The sequence below is a fragment of the Hibiscus syriacus genome, unplaced genomic scaffold, assembly GCF_006381635.1.
Source record: "Hibiscus syriacus cultivar Baekdansim isolate YM2019G1 unplaced genomic scaffold, ASM638163v2 tig00110206_pilon, whole genome shotgun sequence".
NCBI lineage: Eukaryota > Viridiplantae > Streptophyta > Magnoliopsida > Malvales > Malvaceae > Hibiscus > Hibiscus syriacus.
In genome coordinates this window covers 2,410,263-2,435,723 of record NW_024062627.1, presented here as the reverse complement: position 1 = coordinate 2,435,723, position 25,461 = coordinate 2,410,263, and the positions used below count along the sequence as shown (strand labels likewise).

General features: G+C 35.2%; 4 protein-coding genes and 1 pseudogene across 6 annotated transcripts; 3 read left to right on the top strand and 2 right to left on the bottom strand.

Moving 5' to 3' along the window:
- The first annotated feature begins 1,576 nt into the window (after positions 1-1,576).
- On the top strand, positions 1,577-5,329 carry LOC120219577. Of its 2 annotated transcripts, none has more exons than XM_039216404.1 (5): positions 1,577-1,905; positions 3,186-3,316; positions 3,619-3,744; positions 3,862-3,989; positions 4,814-5,329. In XM_039216404.1, the coding sequence occupies exons 1-4, from the start codon at positions 1,707-1,709 to the stop codon at positions 3,964-3,966; spliced, it is 561 nt and encodes a 186-aa protein (XP_039072335.1). In that variant the 5' UTR covers positions 1,577-1,706; the 3' UTR covers positions 3,967-3,989; positions 4,814-5,329. The 2 variants fall into 2 exon arrangements, with proteins under 2 accessions (XP_039072335.1, XP_039072336.1); XM_039216405.1 differs by having other exon boundaries at positions 1,578-1,905; positions 3,862-3,895.
- A 2,735-nt stretch (positions 5,330-8,064) lies between these two features.
- LOC120219578 lies at positions 8,065-12,216 on the top strand (annotated as a pseudogene).
- On the bottom strand, positions 12,129-14,303 carry LOC120219576. Its single transcript, XM_039216403.1, has 5 exons — positions 13,902-14,303; positions 13,744-13,821; positions 13,389-13,470; positions 12,562-12,704; positions 12,129-12,409 (listed from the first exon to the last, which is right to left on the bottom strand). Exons 1-5 carry the CDS (start codon positions 14,286-14,288, stop codon positions 12,200-12,202), a joined length of 900 nt encoding a protein of 299 aa, XP_039072334.1. The 5' UTR covers positions 14,289-14,303; the 3' UTR covers positions 12,129-12,199.
- A 4,056-nt stretch (positions 14,304-18,359) lies between these two features.
- On the top strand, positions 18,360-22,768 carry LOC120219575. Of its 2 annotated transcripts, none has more exons than XM_039216401.1 (6): positions 18,360-18,465; positions 18,604-19,528; positions 19,812-20,006; positions 20,109-20,263; positions 20,956-21,066; positions 22,312-22,768. In XM_039216401.1, the coding sequence occupies exons 2-6, from the start codon at positions 18,611-18,613 to the stop codon at positions 22,370-22,372; spliced, it is 1,440 nt and encodes a 479-aa protein (XP_039072332.1). In that variant the 5' UTR covers positions 18,360-18,465; positions 18,604-18,610; the 3' UTR covers positions 22,373-22,768. The 2 variants fall into 2 exon arrangements, with proteins under 2 accessions (XP_039072332.1, XP_039072333.1); XM_039216402.1 differs by having other exon boundaries at positions 18,390-18,445; positions 18,599-19,528.
- A 572-nt stretch (positions 22,769-23,340) lies between these two features.
- LOC120219283 (probable serine/threonine-protein kinase PBL15) lies at positions 23,341-25,345 on the bottom strand. Its single transcript, XM_039216109.1, has 4 exons — positions 24,899-25,345; positions 24,207-24,342; positions 23,995-24,137; positions 23,341-23,910 (listed from the first exon to the last, which is right to left on the bottom strand). Exons 1-4 carry the CDS (start codon positions 25,310-25,312, stop codon positions 23,341-23,343), a joined length of 1,263 nt encoding a protein of 420 aa, XP_039072040.1. The 5' UTR covers positions 25,313-25,345.
- Positions 25,346-25,461: the final 116 nt, after the last annotated feature.

The window sequence follows — 25,461 nt, the reverse complement described above, 5'->3', positions numbered from 1 at the left end:
CTTGTCGTCGTCTCAAACCCCTAAATTTAAATCTCTAAAATCTAAAATACTAAATCCTTATAAATAATCATTGGTTGTCGACAAACCTTCGGTGAAAATAGAAGTCATGTTACCTCCACATTCATTTGTGACATTGGTGGTGGTCGATCGACAATGTCGATGGCGGGCAGCAATAATAAGAGATTAAAATTAAGAATTAAGGGATTTGGAGTGTTTTTGAAATTTTAGAAAAAAAATTAGGATTTTTAAAATAATAATATTTGAAGGTTTTTTAAAATAAATTTTTAAAAATATAAACGAGACACATGTCATATAACATATTTTTAATGTTTTTCATGTTCGAAACATTTAAAATGATAACATCAGTAACTTTAGATATTTATATTGACTAAAAAATTTGAAACACCTAAATAAGGAAAGAGGTATAATTTGATTTTTTTTAATAATTTACCCTTCATAGAAGAAGTAAATGATTATAAGAAAATACCTTAAACAATGAATCGAAAATGTTCTGGTTACTAAAGAATTTTTTTATTAAAAATAGGTGTCTAACATTTTCTTAGTTACACTTTTAAGTGTTTACCGTTATATTTTTTAAAATTTTTAATAATAAAAATATTATTAAAAAAACTTTAAAAAATTAATTTATTTATAAAAAAATCCGAACTTTTAATGAAATTATAAAAAAATCTAAAAAAATATCTCATTTCAACTCCCATTACCAACTGTCGCCAGCAATTTCTGGCCACCATTATCGTCGAACACTTGGATTTTGATCAGAATGGCACGGTGGTTCGAATAGTGGTGTCAATGTGGCTTATAGACGCGAGATCAACCAAAATTGACAAAAAACAATGATGGTCGGGACCGAAACCGACGAACCTTTGAACGATTCTCTACGATAAATGGTGACACTTTATAACGAAAATCCAACGAGGGCTTGGTCAGGGGTCGATGTCAGTGTCGATAAATATGACAATAACAGTCACGGATAACCAGCTGACTACCATGGAAAGGAGAAGAAAAAGGGGGAGGGGACACGAGGCTGGGTTGTATTTTTTTTAATAAAAATATTTTTTTTAAAATAAATTATCAAAATTATCAAAACGCGACACGTGTTATTTAACGATCAAATTTAACAGTCGTTATGGTCTAGACACCTAAAAATCTCCGATGAAAACGTTAGAAAATTATTTTTAATGAAATTTTTTAAGCACTAAAATATTTTTTGATACAAAATTTAAAATTTTATTTTTGTATTAATCCCTATAAAAAGTATAAAATTCCCCAAGGACTCTTTTCAAATCTACTTGATAGAAGAAACGGAAGAGACACTACTGATCACCCCTATATGTAATGAATATTTTTCCCTCCGGTGGATGCCACAAATCGACGAAGATATTTTTCACAGTAAAAAACAGCTTCATTCCACAATAGACCTTTTAAGAGTGCGTTCATTATATTTCGTCAAAATTCAGGTACCAAATGCGATATTATGCCTTTAATTTATTAAGGATCAAATTTATGTATGTTCCGGTCCCAGTTCCGCTTGGAAAAATGGGACAACGATCCCTAGTGCAGATTGCTTCTCATTTATTCTCTGTTCTGACTCTACAAAAGTCTCTGATAACCGGATAAATGGTCCCGGTGACCGGCCCACTCACTGGAAAATTGTCTAGCTTCTTTTGATTGTTGATTTTGAGTATATGGATTCTCAAGAACTCCCCGATAATGGAAACAAGGGTTTTTGCTACATGTTACTTCGAATCGCCTTTGCCCTTATCTTCCCCATCTTCGCTTTCTTTTCCTTATCTTTTTTCGTCGGACTCCTTGCCATTTTCATGGGAGAATTATCAATTTCCAATCCTATTTTTGTCCCCACACAGTGCAAGATAGTCTCTAGCAGTATGCTTCTCTCTATTTCTTTTTACTTATCTAACTTTGACTTCTCTTCCTATAATGTTTTTGTCATAACCATTTTTTTTTAGGTAAAACAATTTAATATTATTTTAAAAACGATTACGACTTTATTTTGGAAAAATTGATGATTTTGAACGGATTTGAATAAAATTTAAAAGAGTCGCCATCGACCTTTGGGTTAGGTAGGTCGAATACCCAAAAACGTCTTTTAAAAACAATTTTAAGAAAAATAATTTTATAAGACAAAAATTTGGTCTACGTTACCAAAGATTCATTTAATACAGGTTCGGGAGTCGGTTACGTGTGGGGAAGGATAAACACCCCCACAACGCCCAAAATTGGTACTGTGTCGCTTACACATCGTCGTAAATGGTGGAAATTACAATTGGAATATGAAGGAAAAAATATGATCTATTTATTGAATATTTGTTAAAATAAAATAATAGAAATACTTCACTTGGTAAGAAATCTCAAGATTTGCAATCCTCCAACGGGAAAGCTATCTCATCTATTTCTTATCTATAAAGTATATCATATCTTTGAATTACCACTAAATAATATCGTCATGAGTAGAAAATACAATATGCTTAATTTATGTATCATTAATAGATCTGTTTTTTAAATGGATTCTAGGATTTAGGCTACTGTTTTTACAAGAACCGGTTACTGTTCATGCAGGAGAACAGTCGGCGGCGACGGGACACCTCGGCTTGGTGGCTCGGTGATTGGCTCACGGTTGCTCACGCGGCTCAGGCATGACTGGTGAAGATCAACGTGCGGCTGAGGGATTGGACTCTGGCTTGAGCGGCGGCTGTGCAGTTGGGGATTAGGGTTTGAAACCCTAAACTGATTTAGGGTTTGAAACCCTAAACTGATTTAGGGTTTGAAACCCTAAACTGATTTTAGGGTTTGAAACCCTAAACTGATTTTAGGGTTTGAAACCCTAAACTGATTTAGGGTTTGAAACCCTAATCTGGTGGGTTGTTGGGCTCCGGGATTGGGCCAATTGTAATCTGAATTGGGCTTCTAAGCCTACAAAAAATGTAATATGTAAAATAATTAATAATAACAATTAATAATAATAAAATAAAATAAATAAAAAAAATAAAAAAAATAAATATAAAAGACCCGGACAAAAACGGGTGTCTACAGTTTTGATTATCTTTCTCACACTTAATCTCTCTTTTTTGGCATAATTTTCAACTGTAGCTAACAATTTCACCTGTTATCGTTATTTCTTGTCAATTCTTATTATTTCAAATCAGGTGTAGATATTAGGTCAAGTAAGGTTTGCGAGCTTGGATTGTTGAATTATAAGGCAAAGCATGTGTTTTATCCTTTCGAGAAAAGCAAATTTAGATGCCGATATGATTATTACTGGACCTCAGTGTTCAAGGTAAATATTATCTTATCGAAGTCATCAGCCCTTCTTTTTTTTTTAAAAAATGCAAAATATGGATGTTCTTTAATTGTGGCAATTATGCAGTTTCATCGTGATTATTTTCCATTGTTACATATTATTTGCATTTTTTTCTTGATTATTTTCCTAAGATTTATTGGTTCGTTTCTGGGATTTGCAAATCTTGTAATTTAGTTGTATTACTGAAACTGATCAGATTTGTGAAAATAGGAAGGCATCAATAGTAAGTTCTCTAAAATATCGCTATTTCCATATTATTGTCTGCGAAGCAATTGCAGGTGGAGTACAGAGACCATTCTTTGGGTCAGACGCAACTTGCCTTAGCAGAGGCACCGAATGAGGCCCTTCCTCTTAGTTGCAGACCTAACTTTGGCGCTGCATGGTTGACCAAAGATAAGTTTAAGGTGGTTTTTTCAATTTCCTATTATTCCTTATGATGATGTGCAGACTAAATGGTTTTTTTATGTTAATTTTTTTAAACTGCAATTATATTTATATATCTAACAAATCCTTCTTTTCAGGTTAATGAAACCTATGACTGCTGGTATAATTTAGGTATTTCCACAGTAAAGTTGTATGATGATGGTTTTTTCATTTGCCAAGCAAAAGGTCCATCCTCAATTTAAATGATGAAACGATATCTAATAATGTTAGTTTATTACTTAAGTCCCTTTTTTCCCGTTTCCTTTTACATTTTATTTTATATAGTTACCGGAAGTTGTTTCCTGTCCTTCTTCTGAACAATGCGCTTATCATGTAGTTAAATTGTTTGGTTGGGATGAACTAGATTTACATTCTGGTCCATTGCCTTTTTGAACTTGGGTTTCTAGTTAATATTTTTTACCCTCGGTGTTACAAATGAGATTCATTTTGTTTCAAGCCTTATAAGGGTTACAACAGCAAGAGAAAAAGGGCTTTCCTCTGTAAAATTTGAGGATCTGTGTGTGGAAAACTTGTTTTATGGCAGTGTAGCTATAGAGGAAGTGTGTGGTTTATATTTTCTGATGAGTGCAAAGCTGAAGTTGTTATGCTGTTTTGAATGTAATGAATAGTATTCTGGGAAACAGCAGCTGAGCTCTTACGGAATTTTGGAAGAGAGAACATGAACATGTGAATATAGGTTTCCAGTGAGATAGGACTTGAAAATTCTAAGAAGGTGATGGACTCTGTTAGAAGGAAAAGAAGTGAAAGAGAGAGGGTAGGGGTTTATAGTGAAGTGGACTAATGAAAATTGAATGGTTGAATAATTTCTCTAGCTTTAGATTGCAGTTGATATTTTGCGGAGAATGATGCAAGCATTTTTATGCCGTATTTTTTATCATTAAGCTAATGTGAAGTAATCTTATTTGCTAATTACTTTTGTTGATCATAGTTGCAGAATAGTTGAGTAGGGCACGTTGTCTATTTTGATGTCTTGGTGTGTTAATGCTGCTTTGCTCTGTTTTTAATTATTCATTGTTTTGATGGCATCAGATCCACCAAGAATTTACGGTCTTGGTTTTCAATAGAGGGGAGAGGTAGATACTTGAGGTGGGAAACAATAGCAGGTGTTGTCACTGGTTTTTCAACATCTATAATCACCATCAGCTTAGTTAGAATCCTACAACATATGAAGTCTTCATTGCCTGAAGCCATTAACACAGCCCGTATCAAGCGTGTTTGTTTTCTAGTAGTGTTCTCTTCTGGTGTATGTTGGTTAGCATCGCAATACTGGAGGAGGCTAAATATCCCATTTATTAGAGTTTACGAGTACTACTACTAGGTAGCAGTTTGTGTTTTATTTACAAGTGCAAGTTCTCCCTGGGTACTGGGTATGTATGGAATGATGTATGCTTGAGTTGAGTGGGTATCTGATGTATCGGGTTAACCGGCAAGGAGCAGAGAGAGAGTGGTGTACAGATGATTTTGTGTATGATGTATTATGATGTATGATATGTGTAAGTGTACCTGAGAGATTCAACTCAGGAGCTCACGGTGCATGTTCTAGTCTCTGCATTCTGTACTCTATGGCACAGGGTTATCATGATTTACAAACAAATTCACTTTTCTTTGTGTTTGCTTGCATTGGGGGGATTATTTTTTAATGATCGAAAATTGAAAGGCAACAGCTGATGATTATATTATATAAATGTTTATGTGCATATAGTGTGAGAGTGGAGCTTGGGTGTAATTTAGCCAGTTAGGCGTTGCATGGGTGTCAGAAAGGCAAAGCCGTGCTCCACGGCCCTGTATAATCCAAACAAGAAGTCACGTTATATGTTCTGAAACGGTTGCTGGATTTTGATATTTAAATGTAATCTGAACCTAAAAGAGGCTGAAATTAGTCCTTTTTGTTGTATTAATTTTAGTTTTAGGGTAAATTACATTTATGGTCACTTTTGTTTAATTTTTTTACTCTGTATACTCAACTTCCAGAAGTTATATTTTGGTCACTTTATCGAATTATCACAAAATTATAAATCAAACGTTAACTTCTGTTACATAGATGATGTGACGTTATTTTAGGTGTGCGACTTGCTAAATACACAATACATGCCCCACATCTTCCCTGTCATTCTTATAAAAATTTTAGGGACTTCAAGTCGCCAAATAGTCTTCGGTCGTTCATCCATGGTATACTCACCTTGCGAATCCAGTGTTCGATATGACGACTTAATTCAGAACCTTTGCTTTTAATACCATTTCCAACCAGGAGTATCGCCCCCTAATAATGCCTCTTGCGGCAGCTTAACCACAAAGATTTTGCGTATCAAATCCTCTGGTATCATTAGCAGCAATCTGTCCCAATCCAATGCCTCATTTTCCGTTATCATTGAAGCCACCGCCAATGGATCTCATAATTTACAGTACCAAATAATAGATGAAAAACCATCTTCATTATAAAAGCATTATTATGGTATTTTGAACTTTTAAAGCCTAGTCCTCCCAATTCCATTGGTCTCTGTATCGTAATAACAATTAATAAGATTAATCCCTCGATTCATATTGGTGGAACTCCACAAACAGCTACGGACCAGACGTTACATTAAATATAACAGAACAATATATATATAAACTTTAACGATTCAAAATAAACAGAACAATATGTGCAATCAAACATTCATTAACTTCATATTATCATATTCTATATCAAATGATTTTTAATAACGTTATTATAGATTCCATGCATAGTTAATATTTTCTCTTCTAGTTTACTTTCCTAGTTTTCTCTTGTTGATAATCCGTTCATCTCTCTTTTTTTTGTCTTTGTTGATTGACGGCAATACCATGTAATGTTGGTTGCCGACCATCGATATTTTTTATTGTCATTTTATTTTCTTTTGTTTTTATTTTCAATGAGTCTGCATGTATGACACGTTTTCCTCTGCCTTTATGGTACGCTTTTCTCTGCTTTTATGACACGTTTTTTATGTCGTTTGACACATTTTACGGCCGTTTGGTCTTTGTTCACTTATTTTTTTCTTAAGGGTTGATTACACATTGTCACGATCAAGATGGCGCTTATCTAATATATTGTTGATATTCCCTTCTTTGGACCTTCGGATTGGATTTGAATATCCGTTATGTGTTAATGGATAGCTTTTCATGTCACTCGAGTCTGATTTGCGGTTTGTCGATGTTTTTTCAGTAGCTTAATCCCCTTTTATGGTTCGTTTACCTGTGCGATCAGATCTGTTTGTATCTATCTTTGTTCAAGTTTTCTTGGTTAAATTTTAATCTTTCCTTGTATAGTCTTTATGTGATCTTAAGTTGCTAGTTTTGTTTCAATGATTATAGGAAATTATCCTAATTATATGATCAATTTACGATTATGATTTTAAATATTTATTATAAGGTAGGATATTTCATATTTTGAATAAAATTAGCGATTTATTAAAAAAATCCATGCATAATTTATGCTAAACTTCAATCAAATTATTACAAGTTTGAACAATGTTAAATATTTACTATATCCATCGTACAAGTTCTTTGCAATACAATCAAAACATTTCTTCATCAACTTCTATGTCAAATTATTCCAATTACCACTATCTCCGTCGCCGAAATATCACTTACTTATTGAAGCTCAATCATTGACCGATTATCGTCCTTAACATTACCCCCAAAACCCTAAATCTCTAAACCTTTTAAATTTCTAATCTATTTTAAAATTTTCGACGACATGTGGCATTTATGCTCTCACACTGCATCGTAAATCCAATTCTTGCATTCACACCAGGATTGTTATTCAGTCCTTGCGTTCACAATAAACTCGTTAAATCCTTGTTGAACGTGGGACACGGGAGAGGCGAGAGGTGGCGGATGACGCCGCCTCAAAGGGATGGCGGGGATGTTAACACAGGGTTAAAAAATAAATTGTTTTTAAATAATATTTTTATTTATTTTTTAAAAATAAAAATTCTAAAAATTATATGAGTACGACACATGTTATATAATAATTTATTTTGACAATCATTACAGCTAATGTACTTAAGGTTGTAATGTTGAAAACGTTAGATAATTTTAACGAAAAAAATTTAAAAACTTAAAATTAAATTAAAATATAGTTTAGGTAGTTTTCTATATTAAATTTTTGAAAAATAATGAACGAATAAAACCGACCCGAATTGAAAGCCACAATTTTATGTGATTCGATTTCGATTATGCTTTCGGTTTTTTAAAAACCCAAAAGGACGATTCAATTATCTTTTATTGAAAAACCGAATGAAAAACCGAGCCGAATACACTCCTATTTAGAATCTAAACCGAGAATTGCAACGACGCCATTTACGATGCTCGGCAATTTCCCGGTACAAATAGCTGAAAATATTCCACTGTGTAGATGCAGCAGGAGTAAGCCTTAGGATTAGAATATTCAAGGATCAGAATCAAGAGTTATTTTCTTTTGTTTCTTTGATTACGAAGAGAAAGAGATTCGCCGCAGTTTTCTTCGGTTAGGAGATGGCGAGCGATTCTTGGTCGAATTCCAAAAATGCAGGGGACTTGTTGCTAGGAAGTTTCATTAGTGTCATCTCTAAGTATGAGGTACGCTACGAAGGTGTTCTTTATCATATCAACGTCAAAGATTCCACCGTTGGCCTCCGAAACGGTAGCCCTAGCTAGTTTTCTCACTCTCTCACTACGCGTGCTATGCAATGCATCTCTTTGCCTCTTATGTATCTTCTTTTTTATTTTGTATTTACTGTTTGGCGAATGGATGATGCTCTGTCCTTCGGATGATGACTTTACGAGTTAGGTTAGGTGAGGTTAATATCTGTTCTGTAATGTAGTTTGAATTTATAATTTGAGAATTTTTTTCGTACTTTCCCCCCCTCTATTTTAGATTGATTTTTTGCTGAAAGTTTGATAGGGCATTTGTTTCAAGGTGATTATTTGTTAAATATGATGTTACTTCTGCTGTTTTCCGAGTTCGCTTATGTATATTGTCTTCCTTTTGATGTTGCAGTAAGATCTTATGGAACAGAGGGTCGGAAGAAGGATGGTGCACAAGTGCCACCAAGCAATGAAGTTTATGAACTCATTCTCTTCAGTGGAAGTGACATTGAAGTAAGTGAGAGCATTTCATAGATATGTCCCCTAGGTTCTAATTTTGAATCCGCTACCAATCTCGTGCCATATGTTTTTGCTAGAGCGTCTTAACCCAGTGATTGTGCATCCTTGTAGATTGAATCATTTGTAAAGATGCATTATCCTTTATGACTCCTATGAAAACAGTTCTTGTTTCCTAACTTTTTATGAAGTTTACATGTTGGGATTTGACTGTCTGTAATGACCTATGCATGTTCTTTTTAACTTTTTGCCAATGCTTTTGTTAGTATTAAAAAAATTAATTCCAATGCTTTTGTTATTTCAATAGCCTTTATGAATTAAAGAACAGAAAACTAATATTGAAGTATTAACAAGGTTTGTTGGCTCGAGGAGTTCGATGCCCCTTAAACAATGTTTCGGGCTCGAGTCTTGTGGGTGAAGTAAACAACGATGGGAGAGCTTGGGTCTGACCCCACTCAACTTTGCATTTAGTTGGGGCCTAATATGGCTACCGATATCAAGGTGTATCAGACCCAAAAAAGTTTAAATATATTATGCTTGCTTTTATTCAAAATATTAGATCTCAAAGGAGAAGGATATGTTCTGGTATTTACAAAATGTGACAGAAAAGGCTATTGTTTGTAGTGAAAGCATCTAAGGTATACCATTTAAAAATAGGGTTTGGCTTGACTCCTGTACTCAAGGTAATGTTATATCTTATGGCTGGCCAGTGGGAGCTCTTCAATTTTTTGCTCCTTGAATCTGATTGTGCTATCTAATCATATGGGTATATGATCATGTGTATGCATGCACTCGACCATCCATATTAAAAATATTAGTTTTATGGTGTAAGCTGATTTCTATTGAGACATTCAATTCCAGGATTTGCAGGTTAAGTCCTTCCCTCCTGTGCAAATAGATGAGCAGCTTCACAACGACCCTGCCATTATTCAGGTATTGACATTTAAATTTTTTCATGGGTCAAATTTCAGTGTAATTGATTTTCTTGTTTTGTGTTACTTCCCTTCGAAGTCACAGTTTTCAGGTGTGCCACTTAGGTCCTCTCCATCAACTTCAATTGGCGGTAGAACTTCAATAGAATCACCTCAGGGGCAGGATACCCCTGCATTAGCTAGTAGAGCTCATCAGAGTGCTTTATCAACACATCTATTGGCCTACTAGGTCGATCAATCAAATCAATCCCAGTGTGCTGAAAACACTGGTTCTCCATTATTTTCCACACCGTTGAATTGCCATGGATGCAGTAGCGAACTAATCAATGTTTCTCAAACACAACAGATTATTTCATTCCAATCTCCTTCAATATTGTCATCTCCTATGACTGTGCAGAGTCATGTAAACAGTCCTAATTTTCACTCTTCTCCCATTATGGGATTGATAGATGCACCAGAACCTGTTAACCCTATCCTTTCATCTACTGCATCCAGTTCATCGCATTCTACCGTTGCAGGCTCTTTTACTCCAGTACAACGTTCCATGTCCTCTGGACCTCTGGTATGCCATGCTGCTCACCAATAAGAGCACAAGCCTCACAGGCTGCAAATGTATCACTAACAATGATTTCATTTCCTTCATCTTTCGAAGATACAAACATTATTGAACTTCAACCTGTTGGCAAAGCTGTTAATAGCCCTGCTGATGATGCCTATCCTTCATCTGTTCTTCCCAACTCCATGCCTTCTCATGCATTTTCTTCATATTCCTCGCAAGCATCATCTCCATCTTCGTTAACTCCTGGTCAGTTAGCACAGACCGGATCTAATGTGATTTCTTCAACACAGAATATGTATCCTGGTCATAAGGATACAACTGCTTTTGCATCTGGATTCTTTCGCTCTCCGTCTGTGAATTCTGCGCAACGGGCTCATTTTTGTTTCTACGAAGTTTCTTTTACTTTGTTGAGCCTGAATGCTGATGCTTGTGAATATCGATGCATTAATATTGTGATTTGTTTCTATTAGTTGAAAACTAAAAGATTTCCTTTCTTTATATAATTAGATTAATATGTAGTTCAAGGCTGTGTTTAATATTCATTTGTGTAGATAGTATTGGATAGGTTGAAATTTTAGTAATAACTGTTATATATTATTGAATTTTTGCAGTCTCTGTACTCCATACAGTTTACTGAAGAATTTGACTTTGAAGCCACGTATGAGAAGTTTAAAAAGGATGAACTGTGGGGCTATCTTGGGAAGGAAAAACAAAAGGATGACGTGTCAAGTCAGAGCTTTGTAGACAAACAGGCTCTTGGAATACTGTCAAAATATGATCCCAAGGTTTTCCTCTTTATGCTCTATATACTACAGTTATAGTTCATAGAAGTTTGTATGAATTCTAATGGGTGTTTTTTTTCCTGCAGCCTGCTTATATGAAGGATGAGTTCTATGACACAATATCCTGTAATTCTCAATCTCGTGGTTCAAGAAATGGACAATCATTTTTTTGAGAGATCGAAGTTAGAGAGTGAGGTCTGTTAAAATTCTCTCTTTTTTTTTTTTTGAGGCTGTGTTATATTTTTCGCACATGTGCAGAGAGAGGGCGGAGAGAGAGAGAGAGAGAGAGAGAGGCACATAACATGGAAAAAATAAGGTTTGTTAAATAATTTGATTTCAATTTTTACTTTCCAGACTTTTGGCAACTTCCAACAGAGATCCCACGTCAATCATGGGCCTTTTAGTGGCTATGGTGCTGGGTGCAGTCAGAACTACACTTGCAACCGGGGCAGGGGACATGTCCATGGTTTGAGAGGCGATGGGAAGATATGAGTTTTCGGTACTCATTAAATCCAATGGTTTCTACAGACTTCATCAACTATCATCTCAATTTACCATATTAATCTTTGGGTTTAACAAGGCTTTATCTCGAGGTGAATGAATGTGGTTGTTTGGGAATCTTGCAGAAATGCTTGGTAGGAACTACTAAACTGATGCAGTGGGACAGGTTCGTGTTTGTTTGTTTTTTGCTGGCCTTTTTGCTATACTTTTTTTTACAGAAAAGAATCATAATAGCTTGTTGATACATATAATGTCATGACGATGATGGTGTTCCTAGGTAATTTGCATCTATTACACTAACCGACCATTTGTATTGCATGGAAGCGTCCTTGTTCATAATAGTTTGTTGATTTTTGTTATACTAATCCAAGAAGAAGACTTAAACAATCATATAAGATTACGACTGATAACCTTTTAAGCATGTATTACATGTATAGTTTCCGAATGATATATCCCCCGTTACATACATAACAAACTAGCAGGAACAACCCCTTGTATCTAACATACATGTATATAAAGAAGAGAAAACTTAGTCTCATGTAGGGCCATTGAGCTTAGATAGCAAAAACAGGCAACCGGAGGATAGAAGTACAGAAGCCGAGAAACAAAGCAAATCCAGTGTAGTGTGTATGACATTCTTCTTGCACTTGTCAAAAAATCCTATCAGAAGAAGCATCACTATTACATGACCGAGTTTGGTTTTTAGTTCACTCACTGATTTGATTTCCAACCATCTTGGTCGTTCCTGGGCACCGAGTCAGCCACATCAGAAATCAAATTATATTTGACAAGCTAATAAATGCATTCGTTAATCCCACAATCAAATGGTATTAAAGATCCTCAAGACAGCAAATAGAAAAGACCAACAAGAAAACGTAGCCAAAAAATTCGACTGACCTTTAAAGCAAACATGCCGAAGAGATTTGATGTCGATGTACCCTTTTCCTTCGATTGTGCTTTTGCTATATCAAGATTGGAAACAAAGAGCTCATAGAGACCCATTCCAAAAACCAGCATTACTTTTCCCAGTAGATAGACATCTGGAAGAACAATACAGTGGATAGTGGCCTCATCTTAATAGGATCTAACCACTCACACAAGAATGATGAAACAATGCTAACTGATTAAGAACATAATGCTAAGTCTACTACTCATGCAAAACCCTAAGTTGCCACACAAGAAAAGTATCAGCATGCCAATCTAGACTCCAAATCAATATCAGTGTATGGAAACAAAAAAGAAGATCCGAATGAAATTATACGAGATAGGATCGCTAACTGATTAAACAGATTAGGTCATATCGAATCAATACCATGATTTCTTTTTATTGAATCAATGGTTTCAAAAAGTTTCTAAAAGATAAATTGAAAGAGAGAAAAAGGGAATCGATTTAATGAACATTGATGCTGATGCAACTGTTCTTATGTAAAACCTAAATGAACTTTGAATAGGGAACTTGCTTTCTGCCTGGAAATTTAAGCATTACTTGTATGCGTTGCTGTAGAACAAGTTTAACCTATGTATATCATTCCTAGCAGTAAGTTCCTAATTTCAATCGATGGCCTAATGACCGGAGATTGTAGCAGTAGTAATTGAGATTGCATCAAATAAATAGTGGATAAGAAACAAAGAAAAGCTCTGTAGCATCTCTGATTTATACTCTCTATCATCCATAACCATAAGAGCAAAAAATATTGAGCTTTCAGTAACGAACAAACCCTCACCTATGGCCTCAACCAGCAACAAAATCACTTTGCTCCGATCGACAAAATATTCCATGAAAGATGACACAATAGAAGTAGAGCCCTGCATATCATAAGTGCATTTAAGATAACAGATTAATGCAATGTTATAAGTCACCTCGTCTAACAAGTGGAACATGGAATAAAACATGATAAATTATGTTTTCTACAGGACATATTATCAGCTCTTTATATTACATCCCTGACATTTATTGCAATGTTTAGAATCTCAAAACCTCAGGTGTAAGTAAACAATATTACATCCATGAAACCAAATCTTGAAGTCGATTAAGATTAGAAGACAACCAAGTAAACATGAGAAGAGAAAATCAAGTACCTTGATGAAACAAAGGATTGATCCTGTTAAAGACCCAAAAACAGCCAGGAGAGTCATAAACCGACGTCGATAAACGACCTGTAAAATTACATCAAAAAAATGGAGATAAGTCCAAGAAACCATATCTTATCTAAAGAATCATATATATAAAATCAGACCTTCTCTATACGCTCTTCTGTAGCTTCCAAGCAACTGGACGAGGTCTGGGTGTCCAAATGGGAATTGGCTGCAACAAAGGCCACTGATGGGATTCGCGTTGGATGAAGAGATGTTCCGGTGAGTGGGAATTTAGCGGCGGCACAAGGAGGGTGAAGTACAGAAACCCTTTTGAAATTCGGTGCCAAATCGTGAGAATTGAGGCCGAATTGCATCGACGGCGCGGTGGTTCTGAGGGGTCTGGGGGTGAAATGTAGAGGAGTTGGTGATTTCATCTTCATGGTTTGGGTGGCATCAAGAGTGAGCGAAGAAGAAGGATGGAAGGAAGTGAAGCGATTGGACTGGAGCTGGACAATTTGCATCCAACTTCGAAAGAAAGATGGAAGCATTGGAGCCCCACACAATCAGCCATGTACAGATGCATTGTACACTTTTAAGTTCCGCCGAACCTCTTGAGTCAGTCAAGTGGTGACAGGTGACTGAAAGAATAAATATTAAATAACTCTGATTAATATTTTTAAGAAAAAAAACTAAACTAATAACTTTTCATTTGAATCGTGAACTTGATGCGATATATAGGATGTGATGTGATGATGACAGGACTGCTTAGCACGTGGCATGAGGCATGTATATATAAACAATTTACTTATCATGATTAGGAGTAATATTGGTCACGCAAAATGACAGACACAAAAGATCTTTTATTCGCTCTATATTTTTATTCTTATTCCTATTCCAAGTGAGTGATAGCTGACATTCCATAACATAATTTGCTTGTCCTTTTCAACTCTTATTTTCGGTTGTGGGATGTTAGTCTAGCTAATAAATGATCACCTGATATAGTTTTAATATATGATTACAAAAATATATTATTAATTTTATTATTATTTAAATAATAAAATTGGTAAAAAATAATCGGAAACATTATTAGGCGTTATTGATTTTGTTATTATTAGGTGTTTTAATCGGATTTCGAAAAAATGATCAGAAATATTATTAGGTGCTAAAAATGATCGAAAATATTATTAGACGTTACTGATTTTATTATTCTTGGACACTTTTACCGAAAATATTAAAAAAACGATGTTTTAGATAAAAATAATAATTTTTAAATAATTTTTATCAGCTTTATTATTTAAACAATAATAAAATCGATAACGTTTTATTTTAACTTTATATTAAAATATCACACTGTAAAATTTCCCATGTTATACTCAACCTTATTTTGTCGTTAAGAAATTTAGAAAAAGACAAATTTGTATAATTTTATATTAAATTTACCTTTTCCTAAAATTTCCCTATTTTGTCCACATCATTCTTGTTTGTCACAATTTACTTATTCTTTTCTTTGGTTAAATATTCAGATTCAGCGTTACAAAACAGTTAAATAAGAGTTAAAACTTTTTTATGGTGATTAAGTAAAAACTTGATCGGATAAACAAGAAACAAGGCTGTAGATGGTGAGACAAGTCTGTAAATTTGTGGATTCTGAAGAAGAAAACGGATTTTAAGTAGAATTATGATTATGATCTTTTAGATCCCTTTCAAAAGTTGATGGGTCTTTTACGCTGTCTTCTATGGAGCACTATAATATTCATTCTAAATGAAAAAAATAATTATCTTAACACCTTATGTAAGAAAATTATTTTTTCAAAACAATATCTAACCAAATTTACTACATAAAGTATTATAGTCCTCTATATTCAGGAGTGATGCAATATTCAGGAACAGAGTCAGAAATCCAAAACAAATCACTCAGTACAGTGTTAAACTTGCTGAAGAAATCAAGATAGCCACAAAAACAATGTACATTAAAGTTACCAGAGAACCCTTTTGGGTTAAGTGGATGAAGCCTCCTGAAGGGATGTGGATCTTGAATACGGACGGCGCACAATACGTCCACCGGAATTGCAGCGGCGGGAGGTTTAATCCGCGTCGAAAATGGGGAATGGAAAGGGGGCTCTATGCTCCAGATTGGAACCACAAGTAGATCAACTGTCGAAGTCTAGGGAGTTCGTCAAGGGTTCATTCTTACAAAATCCTTGGGAGCAAGGAGACTCATCGTTGAAATGGATGCTAAGTGGATCGTGGAGGCTCTACGAAACGAAAAAGGGGAAGACACTCAGGAGGAAGTCCTTAATTACTAGATATAACATTAGATTTGGTGAACAAAATTTCAATAAAAATGTAAAGGCTATTTACGTATTGCTTCCGAAGCTTTTCAAGGTTAAAATATTATGTTACAACTACAACCACAAGAAGTGGAAGTTTACATCAGTGGATTATCAATTTAGGTTGTAATTCAAACATCAAACGACCCCTGCCGCCGAAAACGATATTGCCAACGGGTTCCGGGGATGAGTTTAAGGCCATCAAAAAGGTGGTCGACTCTTCGAGGAACTTCTAGGCTGCGGATAGGTGTGCCTCGTTTTCTTCATCGTTGTTTCAGAGAACTTAAAATCTCTTCGAAATTGGAATGTCGCCATCAGTCGACCCCCAACCTCAATGCCCTCAAATCCAAAACTCTCATCCGGTTGGGGACGACATACACCTTTCTAGCTGTGATGTGCTGCCATCGTATGCACCATCATCAGCTTGGCGGTAATCATCGCAGGCATCGTTACCCTTATAGGCTACTTAGTCATACATCCGAGGGTGCCTTATGTTAGCGTAATAGACGCTCACCTCGATCTCTTACGGGTTGATTACGTTAGCTGTGATTTCTTTTTTTCTAAAAAATTCTTTGTTGAAGAGAGTTACATACGCAGATTCTACTTCCTCACTTCAAATGTACAAAATATGAAAGATTCTATTGATATGAGGAGCAACGTCTATTTTCAGGATTATACAATCTTATTTTCTAACAAAGGGCACACGCCAGCTTCTCAGATTCGAATTACACTCTTAGCTTGAACGGGGCAGACATGGCTCGGTTGGTTGCATCGCCGTCCCTGGGGCCGTACTTCCAATGTCAAATAATTTCATTTTTTCTTCTTGTACAAGTCAATTTGGGTTAACTAATAATGTGGTTGCAGCTGGCCATAGTTACATGATGCAGTTGCTGACACGCTTGGCAAAGGCAAACTTGTTCTATATATTTTCTTGATTAATTTAAGATAGATTACCGGTGGCTGTTTTAAAGAATTTTAATAATTTGAAAATAAATATTCAAATACACTGTAGTCGTTAGTGTTCGAATCCCAGACCTGTACGATCACTTGTTTATACAACTTGTTTGGTTTTTAATTAGTTAAAACTAATTTTTTTAAGTAAATCCTAACCTCTCTGTATAGAAATATCCTTAGGAGTTGAATTAAAGAGATAAGACTCAACCAACAACCAGTTGATATAGTGAGATGAGACACTAGATTCCTTAAGCAAAATCAGGAGTTCGAATCCTGGCGTTTGCGAATGGAGCAAATTGGGTTGGGAGGGTCGCCTTTGTCTCTGTAGTTTCCGATCTAAATTAGCCGGTCAATAGATCGGATACCAGTGATTAATTAAAAAAAGATAAGACTCAAAATTATAACATTTGAGTTTGCCACTTCCTTTGTAAATAGCTTCTCTCATCCATCCATGATAGTCAATATCTTTAAAATTAGGTTGATGTAAATTTTACTACTTAATCTTATTATTTGAGTGTAATGATATTTATTTATTTTAATTAAATGCCTGATTTTCTTCTTAATATCGTAATTTAGTTATTTATTGATATTATTTTTGAGTAAATTCTATCTCTTTTAAATTATGATAAAAAAATTAAAATATTATTACTTTAGTGTAAGATTAATTTTGTTGAGAATATGTTTAAAGAATAACGATAAATTATATTGATAAGAGATATCAAAGACTTTTTCGATAGATATATTTTGTTAATACTTTGTGTATATTTTTAAAATTTTATCTTTTTAGTAATTTATAATTTTATATTTTTAATATCTTTTAAATTTTTAATTTCTATTTAAAAGTTTAATAGTATTTTTTATTTTTAATAATTTTAATAATTGTTTATTTTTATATAGTTATATTTTAAATATTTTTATTTAAAAGTTAAATAGACTTTTATTTTAAAAAAATAAAATTTTCTTTTATTTTTAAAAATTAATCAATTTTCTCTTTCATATAATTATTATTATTTTATTAAGCAAACATAATTACAAAATAGTACTTGTTCTGAATAAGATACTCTTATTCATTTGATAATGAAAGTTCAATCACCATAAATTATCACATCACTATTATAATCGATGAAAGAATAATATCAATTACATAAAAACTTAATTAATTTTCTAAAAAATGTCACTCCCTCAAACCTAAAAATAAGTAAATATGAAATTCTAATACATTTAAAACAACAATTAAACGATGATAACAAAATTGATAAAACGGGAAGAGAAGTGCTCATTATTAATATACCACAGACATAGAGACAGCTTAGTATAGTCATAGAGATGAAAATGACAATTTAAGGAGAAAATGTATTGTCATTAAGTTCAAATTTTTAAAACTCTTATTCAAGCCGCGACTGCATCGTCCAGATCTGATCTGAAATCGGAAACACCATCAGTAAGTGGTGTATCTCATTTGACCTGAGCTTGTAATTTGCGTGGAATACTTTTTTTCCAAGCAAAATCATGAAGATGGCAATGACGTAAATTTAGGCTATAATTTTTCCCATTTCCTTTTTGTTTGTTTGTGATTTAGGTTGAAGATGGGATCCGGTGGGAGCAAGGGTTCTTGTAAAGGAGGAGCTTCCTCGTCCAGAAGATCTATTGGGAAGAACCGGGTTTTCCAATCCTCTTGCCTTGGGCCGCCTTCTGGATCTGCTGAATCCCGTAATAAAGACTGCGGTTCTAGTTTCACCAACCGGAACCGGAGAGAACCAGAATCTGAGCCGGATCAGGTCAAAAGGGAATGTTCTAGGAAGGTTAAAGGGGAAACGGCATCTGATTACGAAATGCCGCTGCCATGCATGTCTTCCAGTGGTGGTAGCAGCTCTGGCAGAGCCACCACCGCAACAGTGCATCACTCTCCTTCTCGTTGCCTCTCCGGCTTTAGCTTCCTTCCGGGTAATGTTAGCTTCAGATTAAGCAGAGCTAATAGTTTGGGTTCGTCTAGGGCATATCCTTCAAGTCTTGCAATATTGAACCCTGATGACAACTCCGAGACATTTGAAGAACGTCCTCAACAACTTCGCCAGGATAATTCTTCTGTAAATTTATGTTCTCCCGTAATCTTCAATGATGCAGACACAAATAGGGATAGGCGTGTTGGAGTTGGAAGTCGAGAACCTGTTGAAGGGAATGTACGTTTTAGCAGAACATTGAGTGTTGGAAGGCTTCGTGACCGTGTTCTTCGTAGAGCTTCCTTATCAGATTTCACATTCTGCCCTTTACAGCAAAACATCAATCAAACTCACGCATATGCAGCGGACATAGAGTCACGGCAATCAGCTAACTCTCCTTCCACATCCACATCTACATCCACCGCCCCCGCTATACCCAGTAATCCCGTTTTTAACATTCAGGACCATGAAGTTGAAAATTCACGATCTAGAGAAGCTAGGTATCACGATTTACTCGAGCACAGATCCAATTTCCTTGAAAGGAGGAGAAGAATAAGATCTCAGGTTTGTAATATTCGAATTTAATATCTGATGATTACTGAATTATGCAGATAGCATCTCATCAACCTCTGTTGAACTGCACATTCTTCATTAACATTTCGAATACAACAGTTGCTTTGGCTGACAATGTTTCCTAGTGCTTTATTTGTACCTCATTGTGTCTGCTCCTTCTTTAGGTTTTGCCTTCATTCCACTGCCATAAGTTGATTGAATATTTTTCCTCAGTGAAAGGTGATGCTTATTTTTATCTGTTTCCTTTAGTTACTGACTTATGTGACTGATTTAGGTTCGAGCTCTTCAACGGCTGGGAAGCCGTTTTGAGAACTTCTCTGGACATGAAAGGTCTTGTATATTATCTGGTCAACATCGAACTGGTCGATGCACTTGCCGTGTTAATAATCGAGATTCCAATTCAAATGATGAGACAAGTGCTAGGGCTAGTATATCTAGAATTGTTATGTTAGCTGAAGCTTTATTTGAGGTGATTTTAATTTGTTATGTTATTATTGCATTCTCTGGGTGGATTGACCATCTATCGCTTGCACCTATCTCTTGGAGTTAAATTTCTATGCATTTTAACTAGGTTCTGGATGAAATTCACCAGCAATCGGTGGTTTTATCATCACGACCTTCTGTATCTTCAATTGGATCTGTTCCTGCACCTAATGAAGTTGTGGAATCACTTCCTGTCAAAGTATTCAACAAGTCACACAAACTTCATAATGATGAAGCTGGGCAGTAAGTATTCATTTTCCTCTGATATTTGAAAAATGTGAAGCACACTTGAAAAATTGTCTCCGAGAGGTAGTTGAAGATTAGATTTAACTGCATATGCCTTGACTTTAAATGGATCTGCAATGAATGAATATGTGGTTGACATTTTAGCTCAGAATAAGGTACAAATGTGTATCATGAGCTTAGATGTAACGTAATCGATTGTAGGAAGAAGTGAAAGCTTTTTAAACTACAGTATGTTTGTAGACTGATGATGAGTCTTCTTGACCTATATCATAACTATTATTAAGCTAATGACAATATGAGACTCAACTAATAAGGTAGCTGAAATTTTCTTTGTTTGGGATTATTTAAAACAGAATGGCTTGAAATCAATATTCAATCAGCTAATTTATTCAATCAGATAATTTCTTTTTAAACTAATAAGGTAGCTGAAAATGAAGTTTGGGCTCTTTATGGACGTTAACTGTTAAAGCATTCTTCCAAATTATAGTCACTAGTAGGCTCAAGAAGGTTGGTTTCAAACAATCAAGTAGGTATTGTCTGCCTGCATTGAGATATAAAGTGGGGGGATATGTGGTTCCTAAGGGTCCTAACCCTTCAGTATGCTTTCTTTTTCAGTAACCTCATATGGCATTAGTCTGCAATGAGGCATCTTTTGGGTCTTAATATTGTCTTTTATATTCCATTAACAGATGTTACATATGCCTTGTGGAGTATGAGGAGGGGGATAGCATGCGGATATTGCCTTGTAATCATGAATTCCACAGAACTTGTGTAGACAAGTGGCTCAAGGAGATTCACAGGTATAAGATTGACAACTATTATTGCAATTCATTTTTAAGTTAACGGCTTAACGCTGTGGTAAATGTATGATTAAGGGTGTACTAGATAAAATAGGCTTGCCATTTCTTCCCCTGAAGTAGGACATGGGTTGCGATGCATGCCACATGTTACGTTGTCAAGTAAGAATAATGAAGCAAAACAGAAAGAAGTCATATGATACTTGAAAAACTGTCAATATTCCCCTCTGAAAATTTTGTAGAAATGCATTTTTTATGTTATGTGGTGAATGGTGATACAACATATATAAAACTGCCAAAGGGTGATTCTGGAAGACTTATAGCTTGTTGGTCTTAAGAGCATTTGGAATTGCATGCTGTAATCTTTCCTTCTCATCAATCTACCTCTTGTTTTCCTTCCATGTGATTCCCCTAGGAAATGATCTGTCAAATGCTACCTATCAAAGTTTTGTTGCTCCTTTAAAATACCGTGAAGGATGTCTTATACTTGCTGCCTAACCTCGTGGTAAAATGTGTGGAGAAATAGATTCCTTCTTTCCATTAACATAACTTATGATATATCCACCGTCTTTTAATTATTTTTGGCTAGATAGAGCCCTGCCTGATTTTTACTATCGACACTTTCATCGTGTAAACTTAGTAAGGATTGCAATAAAAATATAAAATCTTGGAAATTTCTTTTATGAGGTTTTTCACTTTGCCTCACTGGTTTTATATATTTGTTGGTAAACCAAGGTGTGTCCACTTGCATAATATCTGCAAAGACTGTAACTCCCACACAGGCTTTCCCAGTGTGTACCATTAACATATTTTTCCAAACTTCGAAAATGTTAACAACAAGGACCTGTTTGGTTTGGGAAATGTTTTTCATTTTCTATCACCATTTTTACTTTAATATTGTGATAAATAAAAGAAGGTACATCAACTAAATTTGGTAAACTGGATAACAAGGTTTCCAAGTTATAGTTAAAACCAAGAGTTTCCACATTTTGTTATTTGGTTTATTTTGTTGATCATGTATGCATTAAAACTGGAGATGGGAATCCTTAAAACTAAAATAGAAAAGAAAAAGACGTGAAATGGGGTATGTTTTCCAAAACTCAACTAGTTATTTTCTTTCCTACTGAATGCCATCTTGGGTGGTGGAATTGGTTTCCTTTTTCTTTTCACCCTTTTATGCTACTATAATCGCAGTAATGTTATTGTGTTTTCAGCCTCAGGGATGTCCTGACATGTTATGGCTTGCAGGGTGTGCCCTCTTTGCCGTGGTGATATCTGCAGACATGATTTGTTGGCTGTGGAGAACTGAGCTTGCAGTTTTACTCAATACTTCCTGAGGAGCATTGGCATCCATGTAGATAGTAAGTTCTAAACCCTGGCGACAAAATTGAAAAAAAAAAGATGAAAAGAGAGATAGATCGGTAATCTCGACCGTAATGCTTAGGTAATTTGGGTTTTCTTTGTTTCTGGGTGTTTTGGGTTTTTTGCTGCCTGCATGATCTGTGGATGATCCCTTTTGGCTGGAAAAGGGAAAGATGATTCTGGGTTGGGAGAAATGTGGTGAGCTTGCATTTTGAACGCGGAGGGAAGAGATGTGCTGGTATTGGTTGGAGAGGGAGGGAGAAGAAATTGGTTGCTCAATTTGTTGATGTTGACTAAGAAATATTATTACTACTACAATGCTCAACGAAAGGAAGGTCGCTTAGCGTATTACTAAGAATTTGTTGTTTCCATTGAACATTAGACATCAGCAGCGTGTCGTTTTCATGATTAAACTTAGGCTTTTAATTTCATTATTTAGAAGTTGAGGAGTGCTAGTGGTAGGAGCAAGTGTCATTTTAAATAAATATAAATGTCTTATAGTAATATTCTTGAAGAAAATTATTAACTATACGATTTACGTTAAATATACATATATATTTTTTGTCTAAATATCTAAAGTATTTTTTAGTCAAAATAAGTATTTAAAGTTATATTTTGATCAAAATAGGTATTTAAGATTTTTTTGGGTAAAAATATATTTCGAAAATATACTATTTTTTTCATTTAAGTACCTACTCTAGGTAAATGTTTTGATCAAAATGATAAAATCAGGTATTTACTTTTATCTTAAAAATATTTGAAGTACTTAAATAAAAAGGATGGTGCACTCTAAATACTTACATATATATCAACCGTTTGCCTCTGTTCAAATATTTACAAAGCAGGGCTGCATTAATCATACATACATGGTAGAGTAGATATATATAATGTTAAATTATGGTGGACCTGAATGAATCATACAGTCTTCCTTGGAATTGAATTAGCTGAAGTGGATTTTTTATTCTGAACGCCCTTTCTAGTTTGTGCTCTGCAATTAGCAGCTCCAATCTTTGTATTGGAGACAGGCCATTGACCACAGGAGACTGCCATGTCCTTGCAGTGCAGCAGGGCCTCAAGTGTTTCAATAACGGTTGGCATCCTCGGCCTGTCTTTAGGGTTCAAACTAATGCATTGGAAAGCCAGATGAGCCACCTGTTTTGCTCCTTTCACGGAATACTGGCCGCCAAGTCTTTGATCCATGATATAGCGCAGCCTCCGACTGCTGTTCAAGTAGGGTTTAGCCCAATCAACCAGGTTTTGCTCATTCTTACACCTTGATTTCTCCACTGCTCTTCTTCCTGTAATCAGCTCTAGTAGTACTACTCCGAAGCTGTACACATCACTCTTCGTCGTCAACTGACCTGTTGATACATATTCCGGTGCAGCATACCCATAGGTCCCCATAACGCGAGTCGTGACCTGCGTGTCCGATCCCTCAGGCCCCAGCTTGGCAAGTCCAAAATCCGATAACTTGGGCGTAAAATCCTGATAAGCAAAATTAATTAAGCTTAACCCAAGGTATTATATATATATATATATAATACACAACAGTATATCAGACGCACTTACAGAATGAAGCAAGATATTTGAAGTTTTGAAGTCACGATATATGACGGGATTCTCAGCCCCATGCAAGAATGCAAGCCCTTTTGCGGCTCCAATGGCAATCTTCAATCTGGTGCCCCATGGCAGTGATGTTGAGATCCCTGTCCCTGCTTTAAACTTCATTTTCATAAATATTTCATATATATATATATATAATTTGGCAAAAAGGAAGTTACTTTTGAATAAATGGTTCTCCAAACTTCCTCTGGGCATGAACTCATATACAAGGAGACGTTGTTCCTCCTCACAGCAATACCCAATCAATCTCACCAAGTGAGGGTACCGCAGCTGCCCCAACAATATTACTTCTACCTACACACCAATATATATTTCTACTTACCCATCATCAATTGCTTATATCCATTCCAATACATTGTTTAGCTTTGAATTTCACCCCTCAACTTCATGAAAACTAAAAAAAATATTCCCTCTACTTCTTAGTTTTCTTAAAGTGATTTAAATTCAGAATTAGAGCAAATTTTTTATGTAAAAAAGATTAGAGTAAACTACCTATTTAGTCATCCACCTATTACTTGGTTTTTATTTTGATCACTTAACTGTTTTTTTCTCAAAATTATACCTAATATTACATTTTGGTTCTATTTTGGTCATACACCATCAAAAAATTAATGATGATGTTGACGTATCACCATAAGTTAATTTCATGTCAACATTGAAAAAAAAATATCACATTAGTATCAATGTTAAATTTTTAACAATAAGTGACCAAAACAAAATCAAAATGTAACGTTAGGTATAATTTTTAAAAATAATAATAATAGTTAAGTGATAAAAACAAAAATTAAATAATAGGTGGGTGACCAAATATGTAGTTTACCCAAGATTAAGATATATTGAATTTGCTTACAAGCCATTCACGGTGTCCTTGACGGCCTTGAACGTCCAAAAGCTTGATAGCAACATTTTGAGCCTTCAAACCCTGCCTCAACTTCTCATCCACGAACCCTTTATGCACAGTCCCGAACCCACCTTCCCCTAGCAAATAATCCGCTGAAAAGTTCTGGGTTATGGCCCGCAGCTCGCTTAGCTTGAAATCATACAAATCACCCCCAAAAGACTGGGCAAGGTCCTCGTTGATATGCGTCGACGACGAATGACTGAGGTCGGAAAATGACAATAGTCGAAACGATGGGATGGGGGAACTGTTATTGGAGAAGTCAGACTTGGACGTCCTCATATTCCCCATAATTGTTTGGCCATCAGCTGAGCAACATTTCGAGCCGAATGGTCTCCAAGGCTTGGAGGTTTCATTATTAGTCATGGTCACCTATTTTACAAGTTACATAAACTCAGATGAAAAGATGATCATACAAGCATACTGTTGTGTGTTATGTGTAAAATATATTTATAATCCAGATGGATCGAAGGTGCTACTGCATCCTTTAAAAATTTCAATTCTCGTATAATTTA